General features: G+C 39.9%; 1 protein-coding gene and 1 long non-coding RNA gene across 3 annotated transcripts in view; one reads left to right on the plus strand and one right to left on the minus strand.

The window, feature by feature from the left end:
• The window catches only part of LOC147014498 (uncharacterized), an 80954-nt gene that overhangs the window by 26779 nt on the left and 35345 nt on the right, over nt 1–18830 (minus strand). The window lies entirely within an intron of this gene.
• LOC147014499 (uncharacterized) lies at nt 10034–12761 on the plus strand. The gene is made up of 2 exons (XM_085852488.1): nt 10034–11783; nt 12139–12761. The coding sequence occupies exon 1, from the start codon at nt 10112–10114 to the stop codon at nt 11717–11719; it is 1608 nt and encodes a 535-aa protein (XP_085708614.1). The 5' UTR covers nt 10034–10111; the 3' UTR covers nt 11720–11783; nt 12139–12761.

The following is an 18830-nucleotide window of genomic DNA, read 5'->3' on the forward strand; positions in this document are numbered from 1 at the left end:
TCAGCAATTATTTACTTAATTGGAGCCGACCTACTTTGTTGCTCATATTTGGGTCCATGGATGAAAGCTCCCATCCCTTCTGTTCTGTCAATATACAGGGAGGGCTTCAAGAAAAAGGAATGGAATATCTGCAGATCAAAATTCAGATCGCCTATAAAATTTCCCCTTCGAGATCATAATATATATATATATATATAATATATATAATATATATATAATATATATATAATATATATATAATATATATATATATATAATATATATATAATATATATATAATATATATATATAATATATATATATATAATATATATATATATAATATATATATATAATATATATAATATATATATATATATAATATATATATATATAATATATATATATAATATATATAATATATATATATATATATATAATATATATATATATAATATATATATATAATATATATAATATATATATATATATATATATATATATATATATATATATATATATATATATATATATGTATATATATATATATATATACATATATATATATATATATATATATATATATATATATATATATATATATATATATATATATATATATATATATATATATATATATGAAACATAGCCTGGTGTATTGGCGCAGTGGTTAGGGCAGTGGCTTGGGATCCAAAAGGTCCTGAGTTCAAGCCCCGTTGGGCCACTGAATTAATACACCAGGGGGTTGACCCAGCCTGTCATCCTTCCGAGGTCGGCGAAATGAGTACCAGTATACTGGGCCGGTGTATACCCCGGTTAAAATAGGTGTACCATATCCCTGTGTCGTAAGAGGCGACCAGGGTTGCGTCAGGAAGGGCATCCGGCATAAAACATGTGCCAAATCACTATGCGGATCATACGGGTGATCCACTGTGGCGACCCCTAACGGGAGCAGCCGAAAGAAGAAGAAGAAGATATATATGAAACATCACGTCACAATTAGCATACGCACACGTCACAGTAATGAGCTCAAACAGAGGCTAGTAAACATTCCAGAGCATTTAATTTGGTTAATAGTGGTGTTTTTTTTTTTTACTGCTGTTGTAATCATTTATGTTCAGCAATTTAAGCAATGAAGGGGGTGGAGGAGGAAGGAGTACATGAAAAATGTGTAACATCAATTATTGATTCCACATCATGTAAATTGATTGATTCCAAACAGGTGTGAGGTGGACAGCAAACAAAAATGCTAAGAATTCCAATGTTCGATAATGGGGCAGAAATATGAAGATTCTTTACAGCCCAAAGTTGTCTCATTCAGCTTCATTGGAGCTCGAATCATAACTCTTGTTCAGGTATTCACAAGGTTTGGGTTTTTCGGTACAAAAGGGCAACACAGCTGTTATAACGTAACCTATCCCAATGAAATAATGGATCTCTCTCTCACATACATCTCGTTTTCTTTCATGCACAACGGTTCCTAACAATTCTAACACACACACACACACACACACACACACACACACACACACACACACACACACACACACACACACACACACACACACACACACACACACACACACACACACACACACACACACACACACACACACACACACTTGTGACTTATGCAATGGATAAGTACAGCTACCATTTACGAATTAAACAGAAGATATCATCATCAATCAGTTTCCCATCCTTCCTCTCTTACTCCCACTCCCACTCTCAAAATGGTATTGCTCATTGTGTCATCAAGACATCACAGTGCACCTCCATGATACATTTGACTCTAAACATGTGGTTAATTATTGGAGATTTGTTGCACAAGTAGCTTTATCTTAAAGGAGATGTTTTCAAAAGGTACTTTTAAAAAATAATGGAGGTCCTCTGATGTTGTTTTGCCACCGATGAGGTCATCCGCCACAAACAATGGATACAGCGCCTCCTCATTAATTGAGGGAGATATAAGCCGTCCATCTTGTGGCAGGAAAGCGTCTCTGCAGACGCTCGTTTGTTGGACAACAGTCTCTCGTTAATTGGCTTCGACCATCAGACGGGTGTCTTTGATGAAACGGCATAGTTAATCAAAGCGTGGCCAGAGTGAAGAACTAACCTTGCTGGTGAAGGCTCCTGTTAATCTGTATCAACGGACAGGTAGAACAATGGATCTAATCAACAGGACATTGATTGAGGTATGCTAATCGCCATGGGAAACGAGAAGCTGACGTTGCAGTCGTTAACCCTTCGTCAGAGTGAAAAGCCTGCCCAGAGCATGGCTGCTCAAGAGCTCGTGTGAAGCACACACTATTTCAGAGGTTTTTTTTGGCACAGGATGGCTTGTAGAGTGAAACTAAAAATAAGATGTCCCCATAAGAATGAACAACGACGTCCAGGTGTTTCGAAGAGAATGTCGTGGCATTCTTTCCACCTTGAAGGCAGTAGATTGGAAAGTTGATTTGTTGCTGCAATTCTCACATTGTCTCTTCCAGTAGAAAACCGTTGAAGGGAAACATTTTCCCAAAGTAAGGCCATGGTCATTTTCAGAGGATTCCACAGAAGCATGATTCTGGGGAATACTTGGTGACGCAAGTGAAGTTAAACGCAATATTTTATAACAAGACATTAAATGTGTACAGAAACGTTATTGGAGTTATAACAGATAGATGAGCAAGTTGTTGACATACCAGGGAGCGTAGGGTGATGGAAAGCAATCCACCAATGTAACTGTGAAGAATGTGCTATTCTTTTTGACAGTGTAAGGATCATGGAGTAGCTTGTCATGCACCACATGTAACACAAAGACATGCCAGATGTGTTTACACTGCCTGTTAAAGAAGAGTCCAGACTGACCAAAGAAGACTGGCAGACAGACTAACTAGGACAGTACGATTCTGTTTACATGTTTCAGTGTCCAAATGTCGAGGGATTGTCCCAAAGATATCGGAATTAATCGGACACACTGAAATTTATCACATGGGATGCAACTTGGTGGATACTTAAAGAGCCATGTGTTATATGCAGTGTGCAGAATTGATGTAATTTTCTTGGGCCTTGAGAAAGGAAAAGGAGATACAGATGCTGAGAGGGCTGGAAGGTATGGTTTTAAGGATAAGGAAGAGGATGAGGGTTATGAGGAGGTGGGTAGGAGAGGGACGCGAGAGAAAAGACACGGGAGACACGTGTGCGTTGGTTAGGGTCTTTGCTCTGAGGGAGAAGGGGCATGCGCTCAGGAGGGAGGAGAGCAGTGCTCAAGATGTAGTTAACAGGATGACAAGGGGCAGAGCAAAACTGTACTGGAAGGATCTGGTAGAGAAGGATACGAGAGAGGTGTGGTGCTGAAAATGTTCGGGATAGCAAGCTGTGCAGAGTGAAAAATCATGTGGCCGACCCCACAAGAAAGTGGGATTAATTTGGCCCGTAAAAGTAATAATAGTAGTAGTTGCATTACTAGTAGCAGTAGTAGTATAAATGACTATTTTTGATCCCCACCCTTTCTCTCAATACCTCATCTACTCTCTATGTACAACATCAATGGCTCACCGAGAAGCATCCTTCATCTCCCCGAGGTGCCCATCATCACTTGGGGAAAAACCCTTTTCTTGTTTTACATCAATAAGTGTGTGCATCAGAAAGTTGATGGAATCCAGTTTGAAAGTCAGCAAACATTTATTTTCAAGGGATTGAATTGTTTTATACGTAACACAGGTGAAACGATGTTCTGATGAGCCCGAGTGAAATTAATTACTTCATCCTGCTGATGAAGCCAAAAGTGAATTGATCTTCCCAGAGACAACATTTTACAAACAGAGATAACCTTCAGGATTGACATTTCCCTTCCTATTACAAAATAATAAAGAAGAAAAATGAATCTGTTCATTGCTTGGGATGCACCCTTTGAAACATAAACCAACTGTTTCTTCAAAGTTACGAGCTTTCTCAAAAGTAGAGAGACTTTTCAGAGGTTATTTCATTCATACATTCATTCATGTGCAACAACTGGTTCGCCATTTGAATCATAACCGCGGCTGGGCCGTGCTGTTCATGCAATGCCCCTCGTACATTAGAGCAGGAATTTGTTCAGGGTTCTGACACACCTTTCCCAAAAGAAGACACCGTGGGATCTTCACCATGCATCAGCGAATGCTGGTGGACAGGACACCCGGCTCAACCATCCCTCCGAAGGATTAAACACTCAGTGACGCAACGACTAGTTGAGTAGTCTGGTACAGAATCGAACCAGACATCAGATCAGACTCCTCAAAGGCCAGCACGCTACCTCTAATTCATTATGATAGACCGGTTGCAGAGGTGATTGGAATGAAACAGGAATTTTTTTTTTTGCAAAATGAAAGCAATTTGAGAAGGAATATGAAGGCAGGTGTTCCATAAAGAAAAAGCTCTAATTGCCTCTTGAAAAGAAAGCCTATGTACAAAAGACGTGATTATTGTATGGTACACGAAATATGTCCGGTGCGTTTAAATATGACTTGCAATCAGCACTTCACACAAAACCAACAGAAGGAAATAAACCCTTTTGCGCATGACCTTGTACATCGGATGTGGCGATGGCTGAGTCCTATTTGAGGGATAATGGAATTGGGAGAAGCTTGCAATGACGTTTTTACTTTTTGTTACATCCGAGTACTAGGTAACTGTTGCCCTAGCAACTTTTATGGTGTGATTAGTTTTATTCTTTGAAAATTTCCCAAGTTTATCGCTCTTGTCTGCGAACAGACGATCTTCACTCCTGGATGAAAACCTCAAGATAACGTCTCATTGCGATCGCGCTTCCTCCTACTTGCTTTAATCTGACAGATCTTTCCCTCGCAACGTCGAAAAAACTCGACATATTGACGGAAATCTGAGCATTCGATCTCAGGCGAGGCAGTTGGCAAACTTTGAGAGCTGGGCCCTAAATTTGTAGTTGTTTGTTGTTGTCTTCGCCATTGTCGTCGTCGTTGCTCTTGTTGTTTGTTGTTGTCTTCACCATTGTCGTCGTCGTTGCCCTTCTTGTTGTTTTAGCTTCTGCGTTGCATGGTTGCAAAGTCGATGGACCTAAGGTATCCGGCAATGTCAGGTGCCTGCTCCCAGATATATTTTGTGGAAGTAAAGTTAAAAGATGTATATCCTTGGTTCGAAGGAGAGGCTGGAAGGCCAGATGAAACGCAGGTCTCCTTCATGAAAAGATGAGTAAATTCTCCAGGAATGGGCTTTGGACCATTGATGGGCCCAGGGGAGCTCGATAGGAGACTGAGAAGGGTTGATGGTTGTTTGTCTTCTTTCAGAGTGCGGGAACCATAGGGTCTCCATGATCTATGTATGCTTCTCTTGGAGAATAGTGTCATCACTTGTGGGCAATCCTCCTCAGCACCACGTCCATTAGGTGAGATGGGTGGTGGGTAGGGGGGGAGGGTGGAGAAGGTCATCCGATTAGGAATCTTGTGGATAGACACATGTGCTCTTTGCAAGACATGAAGCGAGTTTTAAACAGGAGGTTGGAAAACAACAATGAAGGATAATCAGTGATCCAAAGCAAATGAGAGGAAACAAAATCTATGGAAGAAAGACAGGAATGGTGAGGTTATGTGAAAAAATGGCTTGCAGGATGGCCTAGAGTTACGCGCACTCACTTCAAAGCTGTCTAGCCTGGGTTCGAATCTTGACCCAGCTATAAACTGTCATCCTGGTGTTTCACAGGCAGGGTATTGATCATTGTGTGTTCTCCCTCGGATAGATGTTAAACTGGGTGTCACATCTGCCGGCATTAGTTGGTGGACGTAAAAGATTCCAGGGTGTCATTTGCGAAGAGCTGGCGAGCTATTGCCGGCACCCTGAACAAATTCCAAATTCTTGCCTTAACTACTACTGGGAAGGTAATGGCAAACCTCCCAGTATAACCCTCGTCAATAAACTGTTTCAGTCGTAGTGTTGCTCTGTAACAGAGAATAATACATCAGAATGAGAATGTGAAAAAAAAAACATGAAAAGCTCCACCTCACCAAGACAACAAGGTGGTTCACAGGTTGTCCAACAGCTGCAAGCAAAAAGCCAGGTCCAGTCTACAATACTGATTATTCCTTCATGACTCGTTCATAATGAGCTTAGAAACAAGCCCAGAGGTAACTGATGAAACATAGTAAGAGAAACTGCCGTCAGGTACAAACAGTCTTCCCCCTGTTGGTTTATTCCTGGACGACAAACTATTCACTTGGACAACAAATGGTTGTTTTTGCACTAATAGGAATTCGATGAAGAGTCATCACGTTTTTACGATGCGGCACCTAAATTGCGGAGTCACGTCATAAAAGGAAAGGAAAGGAAAGAAATTACATACACCATGACATATGCACACCTTCCATTCTATATGGCATGTACACACCATAACATGTCATATACACCATATGCATAAAGTATACACACCATGACATGTACATACACTCCATGATGTATACATACCATGCTGGGATGGATCCAGCATTTTTGGAAGGGGGTTGGGGGGGGGGTTCAGAAATGAAGTGAAAGGTACATAATATCCCATATACTGCAAACATAAAGCAACAATTGTATTGTAGATGTAGATGCTCTCGGGTGCACTCTGAGCATCCACTACCACAATGGCGACATGTTGGGAGGGGAAAACAAATCATTAGTTTCTATTGTAAAATAAATAATATTTGCATTTTTATTGTTAATTTTGACATGCTCGAGTTGGAACCTGTTGCTTGGTCAACTTAAAGGGAAACCAGTTACTCAACAATCCTCTTCAACAATTACAGTGAATAGTTTTGATGTCTGGAGTGTTTGCCTGGAAGCTGTAAGGCACAAAATCAAGTGTGCTATGCAAATATGGGCTTCACCCAATCAGTGAACTTTCCAGCCCTAATTTCTCCCAATGTCACACTCCTTCCTTTAGGACTTTGTAATGACGGATTTACCTACAAATGTGATCCTTGAGCTTCCTGTTCCTTTTCTGCCCCAATAGGTTCATCTGATCATGTGCTTGCGAGACTCTCATTGTCAACGTGTGGCACTCAACAGATTCCTTTCATTTCCTCTCCCTGTCAAGGCTGGAGTACCCCAACTCAGTGTTCTGGGCCCAGTCCTATTTCTAATCTTCATCAACAACCTATCTGACTCTCCGTAAAATCGCCTTTATCTATTTGCTGATGACTCCACCCTCTTTCATCATATCCCCCACCCCTCAGGCAGACTGCAGTCCCTTCCCTTTCTTCAAATCTTGACAAAAATCACAAGCTTGTCAAACACTTGGAACATGTCTTTCAATCGAGACAAATCTCATATTCTCACTGTCCTCTCTGATTGCACCATATGGACATAGCCAAACATGTGCTTTCTTAACAATCCTCTTGAAGAAGTTTAATGACTCGTACTCCTGTGTCTCAATATCAGCCATGATCTTTCTTGGGCAAACCACTTTTCAAAGATTGCCTCCAAAGCCAGCTGCCAAGTGGGCATACTTCATCATACAACGTCTTTCCTTCGCCAACTTGAACTTTTGAGAACCTACCAGGCCTTCATTCACAGCTAAGTGGAGAATTACTCTCACTTTTGGGCCCTGCCTCACATCTTGCCCTTCTTGATGCCATGGAATGCAAGGCGCTCAAAACCATTGGGATCTCGCATGACGATGCTGAGTATCTATGCCTGTTGCTTTTGCATGGCAGACAGGTCAGTGGTCTCTCTGTATTCTCCCGCCTCCTTTTTGGTCTTGCACCCTCTACCATCTCTTGGTTTTGTCCCTCCGAGGGTTCTGCAGGACGCACAAGGTCTGCCAGTAATCATCTTCCTGTTAAACTCCCAAAATCCAGGCTCACTACTCACTTCCACCCATTTGTTCCTTTTTTTCACTCACCTGTGGAACCAACTTCCCCAGTCTATTCAGTCCCATTCTTCCCTCCAGGGCCTCAAGACAGCTTTTCATCACTCATCCATACTCATGATCTCCTCTACCCCAAATGACCCCATTCCCAAGCACTCCCATTTTCCAGTTTATTGTGATTTTTCCCCCTCTCCCTCAACCATTTTTGTTTTTTAGATGTCAGTTGGTTTGGTACCTCCACCACCTAAGGGGGACGGAGGTTGTTTCACCCTTGTCTGTCTGTTTAACTGTGATCAGGATGTCTCAAAAAGTTACAGACTGATTTGGACGAAATTTGTTGTACAGGTTGGGTGGTTAACAAGGACATATTGATGAGACTTTTGTGAAGATAAAGATCTGGATACTAGAATTTTTAAAGTGATTCTTCACCATTGAGAAATAGGGCTAAAAACAACATGCAGTATTTCAAGAAGTTGTGGACGAGTTACGACAACACTAAGTGGATGAGTTGGTAGGTGACAAGAACAATGGAATTCGATTTTGGTTGAGGTCCAAAGGCAGATCCGGCCAATCAGTGGGATACAAAATGTAAACTGCTCAGCTCAGTGGAGGTATGTGCTCTGCCGAGTGATTTTCTAGTTCAGCTTATTCACCCCCATGTGTCTTTCTCCCTCTCCCCTTGATCTCACTCTCACTTCTATTCTGCTGTTGGTGTTTCCCCATTGCCATTTCGTTTCCTTACATTCTGCTTTAGCTCTTCAACGAGTCTCGATCATGTATGTACAGAACATTAATATATGTATATATATATATATATATATATATATATATATATATATATATATATATATATATATATATATATATATATATATATATATATATATATATATATATAGTTATGGATTTCAGAATCGGATCCGACAAATGCATCCAAACATCTAGGACCCGAGACAGTTATTTACATAAATGCATGTCCAGGATAGACCCATCCCCATGTCTGGTGGGATTCTAACTTTGATGCATTGGAGAAGGGTATAGAACAGACTCATTTTCTTTTGGGATGGCCTTTTTCACTTTACGACACGTTCATGCACGCGAGATAGCCGGTAGCCCAACGGAAGCTCGTCTACCCCCTTTCAATCAGGACACATTGGCTTGGAGGTGGACGATTTCTTTACACTTTGTACTGACGGGAAATTTGATTAAACACACAGCGGCCTTTTCCTGAGCAGTTATTCTGATGGTCAAATATGGCTGTGGATCATTTACCTCACCCACCTATCTTTCATTGACGTTCGACACCGACCTCTTTCACCGACGTTGACATCCACCTTGACGTTTGACACCCCGTTTGGCAGCTCTATCGATGCTGGCTGGCTCTTGTTAGTGTCGGGCTGAACGAGGAAGGAATGATCGCAAGATTGACGGTTGGAAGTAACGTGCAGCGATGCGCCGATAGGCAAGGTGGATTTTGTTGAAGTCTGCTTGAGGCTCCACGCACACTGGTCGCCTATAAAAATGATGGGAGGACCGCTTTCCTGACAGTTTACGAGCTGGTGACAGACAGTCGGTTGGTGAGCTGGTGAGTTGGTGACAACCATACAGCCATACAGCTCTGACCGCTGGTGACATTTGGCAGAGTTTATTCTAAGGAAAATTTACAACTGCACAAACTCTGATGCGAAGCAGGGGCGGGAAAAAATGGAGGCTCGAAGCAGCCGAGCACGACTGCGCAGCTGTCATGGCGCGTAGCAGCGCCAAGGCCCGGAGGGGCAAGGCGCGCAGAGCGCGGGAGTGTGTGGGAGGGGTATCCCCTCCCGCCGGGTGGCTCTGGGGGGGTCTCCCCAGAAATTTTTTGATTTCTAGATGCTCTGTGGTGCATTCTGAGGGGTATCTTGACCAGTTTCATCTGTCAATCTGCCATATATGGCTATTTTGCAAGAAAACGATATCTAATTAATTACACACACATTTAAGAGTGGGCTACTCTAACTCTTGGTATGAATCATCGTCACGTGATACGTATCCGCAAACCAAAATATACCAGTCACCCATACCTATTGTAATGTCTCTTTTCAGACTATATATATATATATATATATATATATATATATATATATATATATATATATATATATATATATATATATACATATACACACACACACAAATATACTGAAAACTTAATAAATAAGTAAGTTAATAAATAAACAAATAGATACTGTTTTTAGTGTATGTGAGGTAATTTATATAATTCTTTTTTGACAGGCATGGTCATCGGTCAGAATGGATATCAGGAAATGGTTTAGTCCAGCTGGTGGTGTAGCATCCAAACCTGGTGAGGATGATGATACCATGCCAGGTACATCAACAGCTGCAGATGAAGACAAACAGTCTGAGGCAGATACAGAAAGTGTAGAAGGTGAATCAAGAGAATACGAATTGGAAAGAAGTACTTCTGAAGGTAGTGAAAACACAAATGACCCTCCAGCAGATAACTCAAATCCATCTGCAACCAACAGTGATCAAGGATGTTTTGTCCACCTTCACAGACATGGGAGACACTTAGTTTACTGTGATCCTTGTATGAAGGAGTCTCATGTTGTGAAAAGGTATGCGCCAAAGGGGAAATTACCTCCTATCACCCTACCCAGAGGAACTGTGTACCGAAAAGCTGTCACAGATGTTCATGTTAAATCTGAAACGCACAGACAAGTCATGAAAAAACAAAGACTAGATTCACTTTCCAGGATGGAAGTTGCGCAAGTCTCTCATCTGGATAAATTAATATCAACAGCAAATGAAGACCTTGCAAACAAAGTTGGCAGTCTACTAATTCTGGAGTACGGAGATGGCAAGAAGCTGTCTCTATCTGCAAATTCCTTCCCCATGAGAGTAGTGACTTACAGAAAGTCACACAGCTTCAGCTTCAATGATCCCTCCCAGGAAGTAAAGCTTGACAAGGACCTCCAGTATGTGACCCCGGCAAGCCACCTCGAGTTGCTCAACTGCATTGTAGAGTCAGATAAACAATCATTATCCCAAAAGATTCACAATTCCATTGCCATTTCACTCAGGTGTGACGGCTCCGTGGACAGAACCCAGGTAGACAAGATTTATGTGTTGGCTAAGCTGATAACCGTGAGTGGGGATGGAGATACCATTTTCCTTGGTGCTCATGAACCTGAGACTAGGGAAGCTCATGGTGTGTTCAATACGCTGGAACAGGCTTGCAATAACACTGTTGGCAAAGAAGCAACCCAAAAGATCTTCTCCAATATGTCTTCCATAGTGACAGATGGAGCAAGTGTGAACACTGGTGACAAGAATGGGATTTGGGCAGCATTTGTCAGAATTGAGTCAGTGGTTCCAAAGATGAAGATTTGGTGTGCAGTTCATAGGTCCCAACTTGCATGGAAATCAATCACTGGAAAATACGGCATAAATGAAATTAGTCATCTGATCCAAACACTCAGTGGGATATCATCATTCTTCCACACCTCAGGGGTGAGAACAAGAGAGTTGAATGCCCTTGCAGTCAAACAAGGACTGAAGTGCTGTGCCTTGCCAAGGGTGTTTGAAATACGCTGGACAGAGTTCACATTATCTCTTGTCAATGCAATCTTGACTTCAAGGCATGTTCTGGTTCTATACTTCCAGGAATCGGAAGACAAAGCAGCTAATGGTTTCCTGACGCTATTGACCAACAAATCTGTGTTTGAGCTAATGGCATTTGTAGCCGATGTACTAGCTGTGTTTTCACGATTCCAGAAGAAGATTCAGTCGGACAGTGTGACGCTGCTTAACTTGTATATTGAAACATCTCTTGTGACATCAAACCTGGCGAAACTCAAGGAAACTCCACTGCTGGGTGGCTGGGTTGCCACCTTGTAGACACAACTGGAGTCCACAGAGGAAGAGGGGCATGCCACCTACAGACTGAAGAATATCACACTTGGTGAGCCTTTTTCTTAACAATCAACATTTTTTCATCTTTAAAAGTTTTTTCGTAACTATCAACAAGAACAATTCGTCAAATTTTAAACCATTCTAACTCTATGACCACCGACGTATTCTTTTTAAATTCCGATCAGGATGTTTACCACTTGCTGTGGAAAACGGTGGTTTTAATAAACCAAAAACTGCACTGTGTGATAGAAAATGCGCTCTGTACAATAGCGGGAAAGTTGAAGATGAAATTCACTTTCTAATGGAATGTAATATCTCAGATTCCAATCAATTTTTAATTTTAATGCGAGATGAACGATTACAACCAATCTAATCTAAATATATATGTGATTATGTGTTTACAGGTGAGGAAAGAGGACGCCAAAGCAAAGACCACCACCTGTTTGTTACTGGCAAAAGGGACAATGCAGCCATACAAAACGAGCTTGTGCAATCCCTGTCAGAGTTCCTGGTACAGCGGTTTGACAGTGACATTGACAAGCACATGATGGAGGTACTGGTGCCCTTCTTGAAGCTACAAGATGCTGACATCAAGGCTGTTCATCAGCTGATATGTCCAGATTTGGACCTTGAGGAACTCGGTATGGAATACCAAGATCTTGTGTCTTCTGGACAAGGAAAAGACTTAACTCTCAACAAGCTGGTCAAGTATCTGGTGTCTAAAGAACTGTTTCCAAATCTGGTGAAGGCATTAAGCAGAGTTGTGGCTGCCAAGCCTCATTCAACAGATGTTGAGCGTCTTATAAGTAGCAGCAATGCTCTGAAAACATGTGAAAGATCAAGAATGTCAGTGGAGACAGAAAATCTGTATTTGCACATACATTACAACATGCCACCATTAGAAGCATTTGATCCAAGGGAGGCGGTTATGATTTGGCTGTCATCAAAGGCACGCAGAAACAAAAGCCATGACAAAGCAAAGTTTCAAGTCCACTTCAAGGGAGTTTTCACAGAAGCAGAACACAAAGTAGAGGATGACGAGCCTGATGAGGTGGAGGTACCACCTAAGAAGAAGGTCAAGAAATTCTAACTTCTTACAGTTTTGCTTACTTGGACAGGTTCAAATGTTCATTTTCGTTAAGTTCTACAGATTTTGTTTAATCTTACTCATGACAAAGACAGCTAGCGAGTTGGACTCACCTGAAACTTGGTTCTAATGTTAGTCATAATCAACCTCAGGCTCAGGTTTATGATTTTGTTCTTTGTGTGACTATGATCAACCACTTGTGGTTTCACATCTACTGTAAATACGTTTGATAATCCTCACTGTTTAAGATATAATTTGTAATGTGAAATGTGGTAGTCTATGTCATATATTATGATTTATGTAATATGTATGATTGCATTATATTGTAAGGTTAATTTAAAAAAAGTTTTGGTCAGCTATCAGTGACGTCTATTGTGGTTCCTTCGTAGTTTATGACACCCTAGCCATGCAAATTCAAACAAAGAACAAATTGACAACTGCACAAATCTGGATTTACAACTGCACATTTTGAATTTACAACTGCACAAAAGGGGTACAACTGCACAAAAGGGGTACAACTGCACGTTAGAATAAACCCTGACATTTGGTGAATTGGTGACAGACAGTCGGTTGGTGAGCTGGTGAGTTGGTGACAGCCATACAGCCATACAGCTCTGACTGCTGGTGACATTTGGTGAATTGGTGACAGCCTTACAGCCTTACAGCTCTGACCACCGGTGACAGTTTGTGAGCTGCTCCTTCCAGTGGGTGATGGTTGGACTGTTCCTGCTGGTTCTGTTCAGGTCCTGCTCATAGAGTACCTGATTATTGGCATCCCTGTTTCCTGTGGGTGACGACGTGACGTCGATTGGTGTTCAGGCCTGTTTGCGAGTGAGTGTTCGGTGAGGCAGGGTGCTGGCAATGGACCAAGGCATGCTCACATTTCAGGACATTCTATTTAGACACACGACAACTTCTACCTTGGTAAGCCGAGACTGGATTTCTTTCCCCCTTGAATGATCTGCTGGGTACCCTTGTCTCATGTTTAATCGTAAAGTAAGGCATAGTGATAAGCATCTGCTCTTGGTCTGTTTTTTTAATCAATGCCTGTTTAATTCTTTATTTGCTTGAGATTATTTTGATTCATTTGAATTTACCTATTTTCACCACAAAGAAAGAAATAGTTCTTCAGTTTATTTATTTTTTCTTATTAATAAATTCCTTGTTGATGTTTTAACCTGTCCGTGCTTGCCCTTTCCTTCCTATGATCCAGCATTGTCTGAACCTAGATAGACTAGGAGGTCGTTCCCAAACTAATTAACCTGTCAAAGTCCGCACCAGCTGCAAACGCTCGGCCATCATACTTAAGATCTAATCAAAATAAGATTGGTGCTTTGCCGAAGGCGTTGCTACGCATTCAGGATACCACGTGACCTCTAGTTAAATGGCAAATTAGATGGTGGACACTGGAACTCATGGTTAACTGATTAGCGTTCGTGGTTGTAAAGCAACCTACTGTACCACAAAGTTAATTGTGATCGGTGGCCCCAGGTCCGGCTCTTCCGAGTAGAAACGAGGATTAACCTCCTCATCATACACTCGGTACCCGTGGCCGTAACAGTATAAGTAGGGTGAATATGCTGATTCTGGCTCACTTTTCCCCATGTAAATGAAATGGGGATTTTCATTGATTCATTTTTTTTGCCACAACTTTTTGCCACAACTTGGGATGGAATTGTTGGTTTGGTTGAAGACCTTGTGAGCGACCAAGACCCACAGAACGAGCTCAACCTTGATGGCCCAACCAAAGAGTTATACCTTGGAGACCAGCAAAATCCTGAAAAAGAGTTTTGCAACAATGGTACTCATTGTGGGTTATCAAGACAATACCCCCTGAACAAGTTCTACCTTGATGAGCCAGAATACAAGTTTTACCTTGGAGACTCACAAATTTCAGACATTTTTAAAAATGGAGATTTCCTTGTTGATCCACAGTTATACGAAGTGAGATCTATCACTGAAACCCATAAAAATTGGAAAAATTGAGATTTCCTTGATGATCCACAGTTATACTATGTGAGATCTATCACTGAAACCCACAATATTTCTGGAAATTGTGATTCTACCTTGGAGTCTTGGATAGATGGTATATTTTTGGAGACTTGAAATGTGGGTTCTGGCTTGATAACTCACAATGTGATACGTATCTTGGAAACTCAACAGGAATGTGGTTATACCTTGGAGATTTGGAAAGTTGGGTTTATTTTGGAGACTTGAAATGCTACCACTCTTTGGGATCGAAACCTATCAAGAAAGTTCTTACTCCCCCTTTTTACGTCATCAAACCTGAAAGCCTTAAAAGACAGAATTGGAAGAAGAGGAAAAAAAACGTAAAAAATAGATATAGGTGGAAATTTCATTTTGAAAAAGACATTGTGTTGGGGGGTTGGGGTTGAGATTTTGAATGTGGGGGTTGGGACACACACACACACACACACACACACACACACACACACACACACACACACACACACACACACACACACACACACACACACACACACACCAACAAACAAAAGTTAAGCCTTGACTATTCAGTTGAGGATTCTGTGTTTGGGGTTCACAGATCTAAGAACGTCCCCCTTCACACACATTATATACTGTTATACACCTCGGACTTGGCCCTCGAGTGTCCACAATGGTGTATAGTAGGAGGGAGTGAAGCGCCAACCCATTGCGCGCGCACACACACACACACACACACACACACACACACACCAACAAAGAAAAGTTAAGCCTTGACTATTCAGTTGAGGATTCTGTGTTTGGGGTTCACAGATCTAAGAACGTCCCCCTTCACACATATTATATACTGTTATACACCTCGGACTTGGCCCTCGAGTGTCCACAACGGTGTATAGTAGGAGGGAGTGAAGCGCCAACCCATTGCTCCCATTGCACACACACACACACACACACACACACACACACACACACACACACACACACACACACACACACACACACACACACACACACACACACACACGTCAACAAACAAAAGTTAAGCCTTGACGATTCAGTTGAGAATTCTGTGTTTGGGGTTCACAGATCTAAGAACGTCCCCCTTCACACACATTATATATTGTTATACACCTCGGACTTGGCCCTCGAGTGTCCACAACAGTGTATAGTAGGAGGGAGTGAAGCGCCAACCCATTGCTCCCATGGGTATTATCTGCTTAGTTTTGTCTTTTGTAATTCCTGTGAATAAAATGAACCTAAAACTCTTCCCCTTCCAAATCATATATCTTATAAGTCCAAGGAACCATATCTATTACATAAACAATTTTAAAAAGTTCGTTTGTCCATCGTTTAATATAACCTTTTTCAAAATGTGATTTCCACCTATATATTCTTACGATATCAGCAACTTTGAACTGAGGTTTTCTGATATTAATCTTTTTCATATTTTAATTTTGTAAATGTTTCTGATGGTTTCATATTCGTTGACGTGTGAATCGTGTCATTAAACTTATCCACAATATCCTGAATAAAAGATGACCATTGTTGTGAACCGAGTTCTGTGAATTTTTTATATAGTCTCTCTTTTAAGGTACGATTAAAACGTTCAACAACAATGGCCTTCCCCTCATTAAAGGTACTATATAATGTAATACTGTTATGTTTTAGAAAATCCATAAATGTCTTGTTATAAAACTCTATCCTCATCAGTCCACAATTTTTTTAGGTTTTCTCTTACTTTTATTAAATATCTGTTGAAAGGCTAACATAAGAGTATAACCTGTTTTGTTTTTTAAAGGGACAACCCATGCGTATCTACTCCTCAAATCAATAACGGTTAAAGCATACTTGTACCCCTTATCATTATTGAGTTCAATCAAATCAGCGGACCAGATATAATCAACTTCCTTGGAATAAACCTTCCTTCCACGAAACTTTGTGAATATTGGTTTTTGTAATTCATCAGCTAATTGCTCTTCAGTCTTAATGACATCATTAGAGCCTATAAGTTTTTTGAATTTCCAAGTCCAAGTTTCAATTTAGCACTGATCATCTTCTTCACAATGAAACGATCAACTTTTTCTCTCGAGGTTGGATTTTGTATCAGAGAGAAATTATACAACATTTCTCTATCGGCTTCATGCTTTTCTTCCAAAATTGTGGTATTCCCATAATCAATATCGTGTCTCATGCACACTTCATCAACTCTATTGATGGGTTTACTCCATGATTTAGGATTGTCTGCCTCATCTAATCTTTTATCCAAGTTTGTGCCTGGACCACAGAAAGAATACCCTGGTTGATGTAATTCCCCCTGGTATTCCAGTAGTTGTAAATTTACTTCCTGATAAAAACTTTTGTATATCTCCTCCGAGTTTGTGTTTGGAGATAAATTGATTTTTTTTTGAACCACACACCGAACATATACCTTTTTGTATAATCCTATTATTTTTACTTTTATTATATGAAATATTTTTAGTATTAATTTTCTTTTTACATTTGAGACAATAACTCATTTATTAATGAGAAAAATTCCTGCAGAGTGCAAACACCTTTTTAGTTTCCAACATGCACATTTGAATCTTAATTTTTAAAACATAAAGAATCCTTCAACATGCCTTCACTCTCTCCTCCATTTATTTAAGAAAAAAAAAATGAAAAACTTGAATTAAAATGAATATCTTGCCGATGTCAATAGTCTTGTCGAAAATATTGCAAATAGACTTGTCAATTCTTCGTTTTCCTCCTCGGTGGGTTGAGTTATTTTCTGTAATACCCCCAATCTTTTTTAAATCTCACTGGTTTCCATATTTTGATATTTATTCATTCTCTTTCTTTCCTCCCTCTCTCTCTTCTCTTTCTTCTCTGTCTCCTCCTTCTCTCTTCTCTCTTTCCTCCTCTTCCCTCTCTTCTTCAACTCCTTCCTCATCCCTTACTATCCTTGAATCACTGACACCCCATAGAATATCATACATATATTCATCAGGATTTCTTGTTATTCCTGTATCCAAAATAATTTTTTTACAACAGGAAACCAATAAAATTTCTTTTGAATTTCTAAAAGAGCCTTATGTTTTCTTAACTTCATATTTTTTTTTCATAATTTAACATTCTAATTAAATCCAAAGTTGTTGGTTTATCAACATCAGCATAATGCCAATCTTTTATTGAAAATACCTCATTCTTATGTTGTAGAACATATTTATTAAAATACCGAATACCCTTTTCTTGAAGGTATGCTTGGACACAGAAATGATAATTTTCTTGAAGCCTTCTTGCTCTCATTTATGTATTAGAAATACATGTAAGAATAATATTATGGCACGAAACACCTCCCCATCTTCCCATAGTTAAATCATTTTATATTTCCTTACTTATTATATATAATCCTGTTTTTTCTGTTTTCATGATATAAACTATGGCAAAACCATTATTAAATTCTTTTATTCGTTGTTTACGAATCGTGCTTCCACAAAACTCATTCTCTTTACCAAGTGGATAATATTCTTCCTTACGAGACTGATTTAATTGTTCCAGGTCTTCAAGGTCAATTTTAAATGACCAATTATACCCTAAATCATTCATATCATACCCGCATTGTTCTATTCTCATACAAACGATATGCCCTTCTTTATAAAAATTTATTTTAATTCGAACTGTGAATTCTGTATGACCTGGAGATAAAATCAACACTTCTGTATCTTTGGAATACACGGCCGTTTTATTTAAGGATATATATTGTGATAAATCGCATAATCTCACCAAGTCATTCGCGTCAGTCGGGCTTGGATAATTTTTTAATTTATAAGCATTTTTCATATTAATATTTTTGGTTATATTATATTTATGTCGTTCAGCCTGTGCCTTTGTGTAATAATTTGATAAATCAATATCCAGTTCTTGGGATACACCAAAGATAGAACCATCTTTACCAACATAAGTCATTTATATTAGATGAAAAATAATGTCATAAAAATTTATATTTTTGTTGAGTTGAAACAACACATATAGACATAATTGACCACAACACTTGGAATTTAATTT

Source organism: Eptatretus burgeri, chromosome 13 (genome assembly GCF_056783735.1).
Source record: "Eptatretus burgeri isolate ZD-2024b chromosome 13, Ebu_testis_v1, whole genome shotgun sequence".
Classification (NCBI taxonomy): domain Eukaryota; kingdom Metazoa; phylum Chordata; class Myxini; order Myxiniformes; family Myxinidae; genus Eptatretus; species Eptatretus burgeri.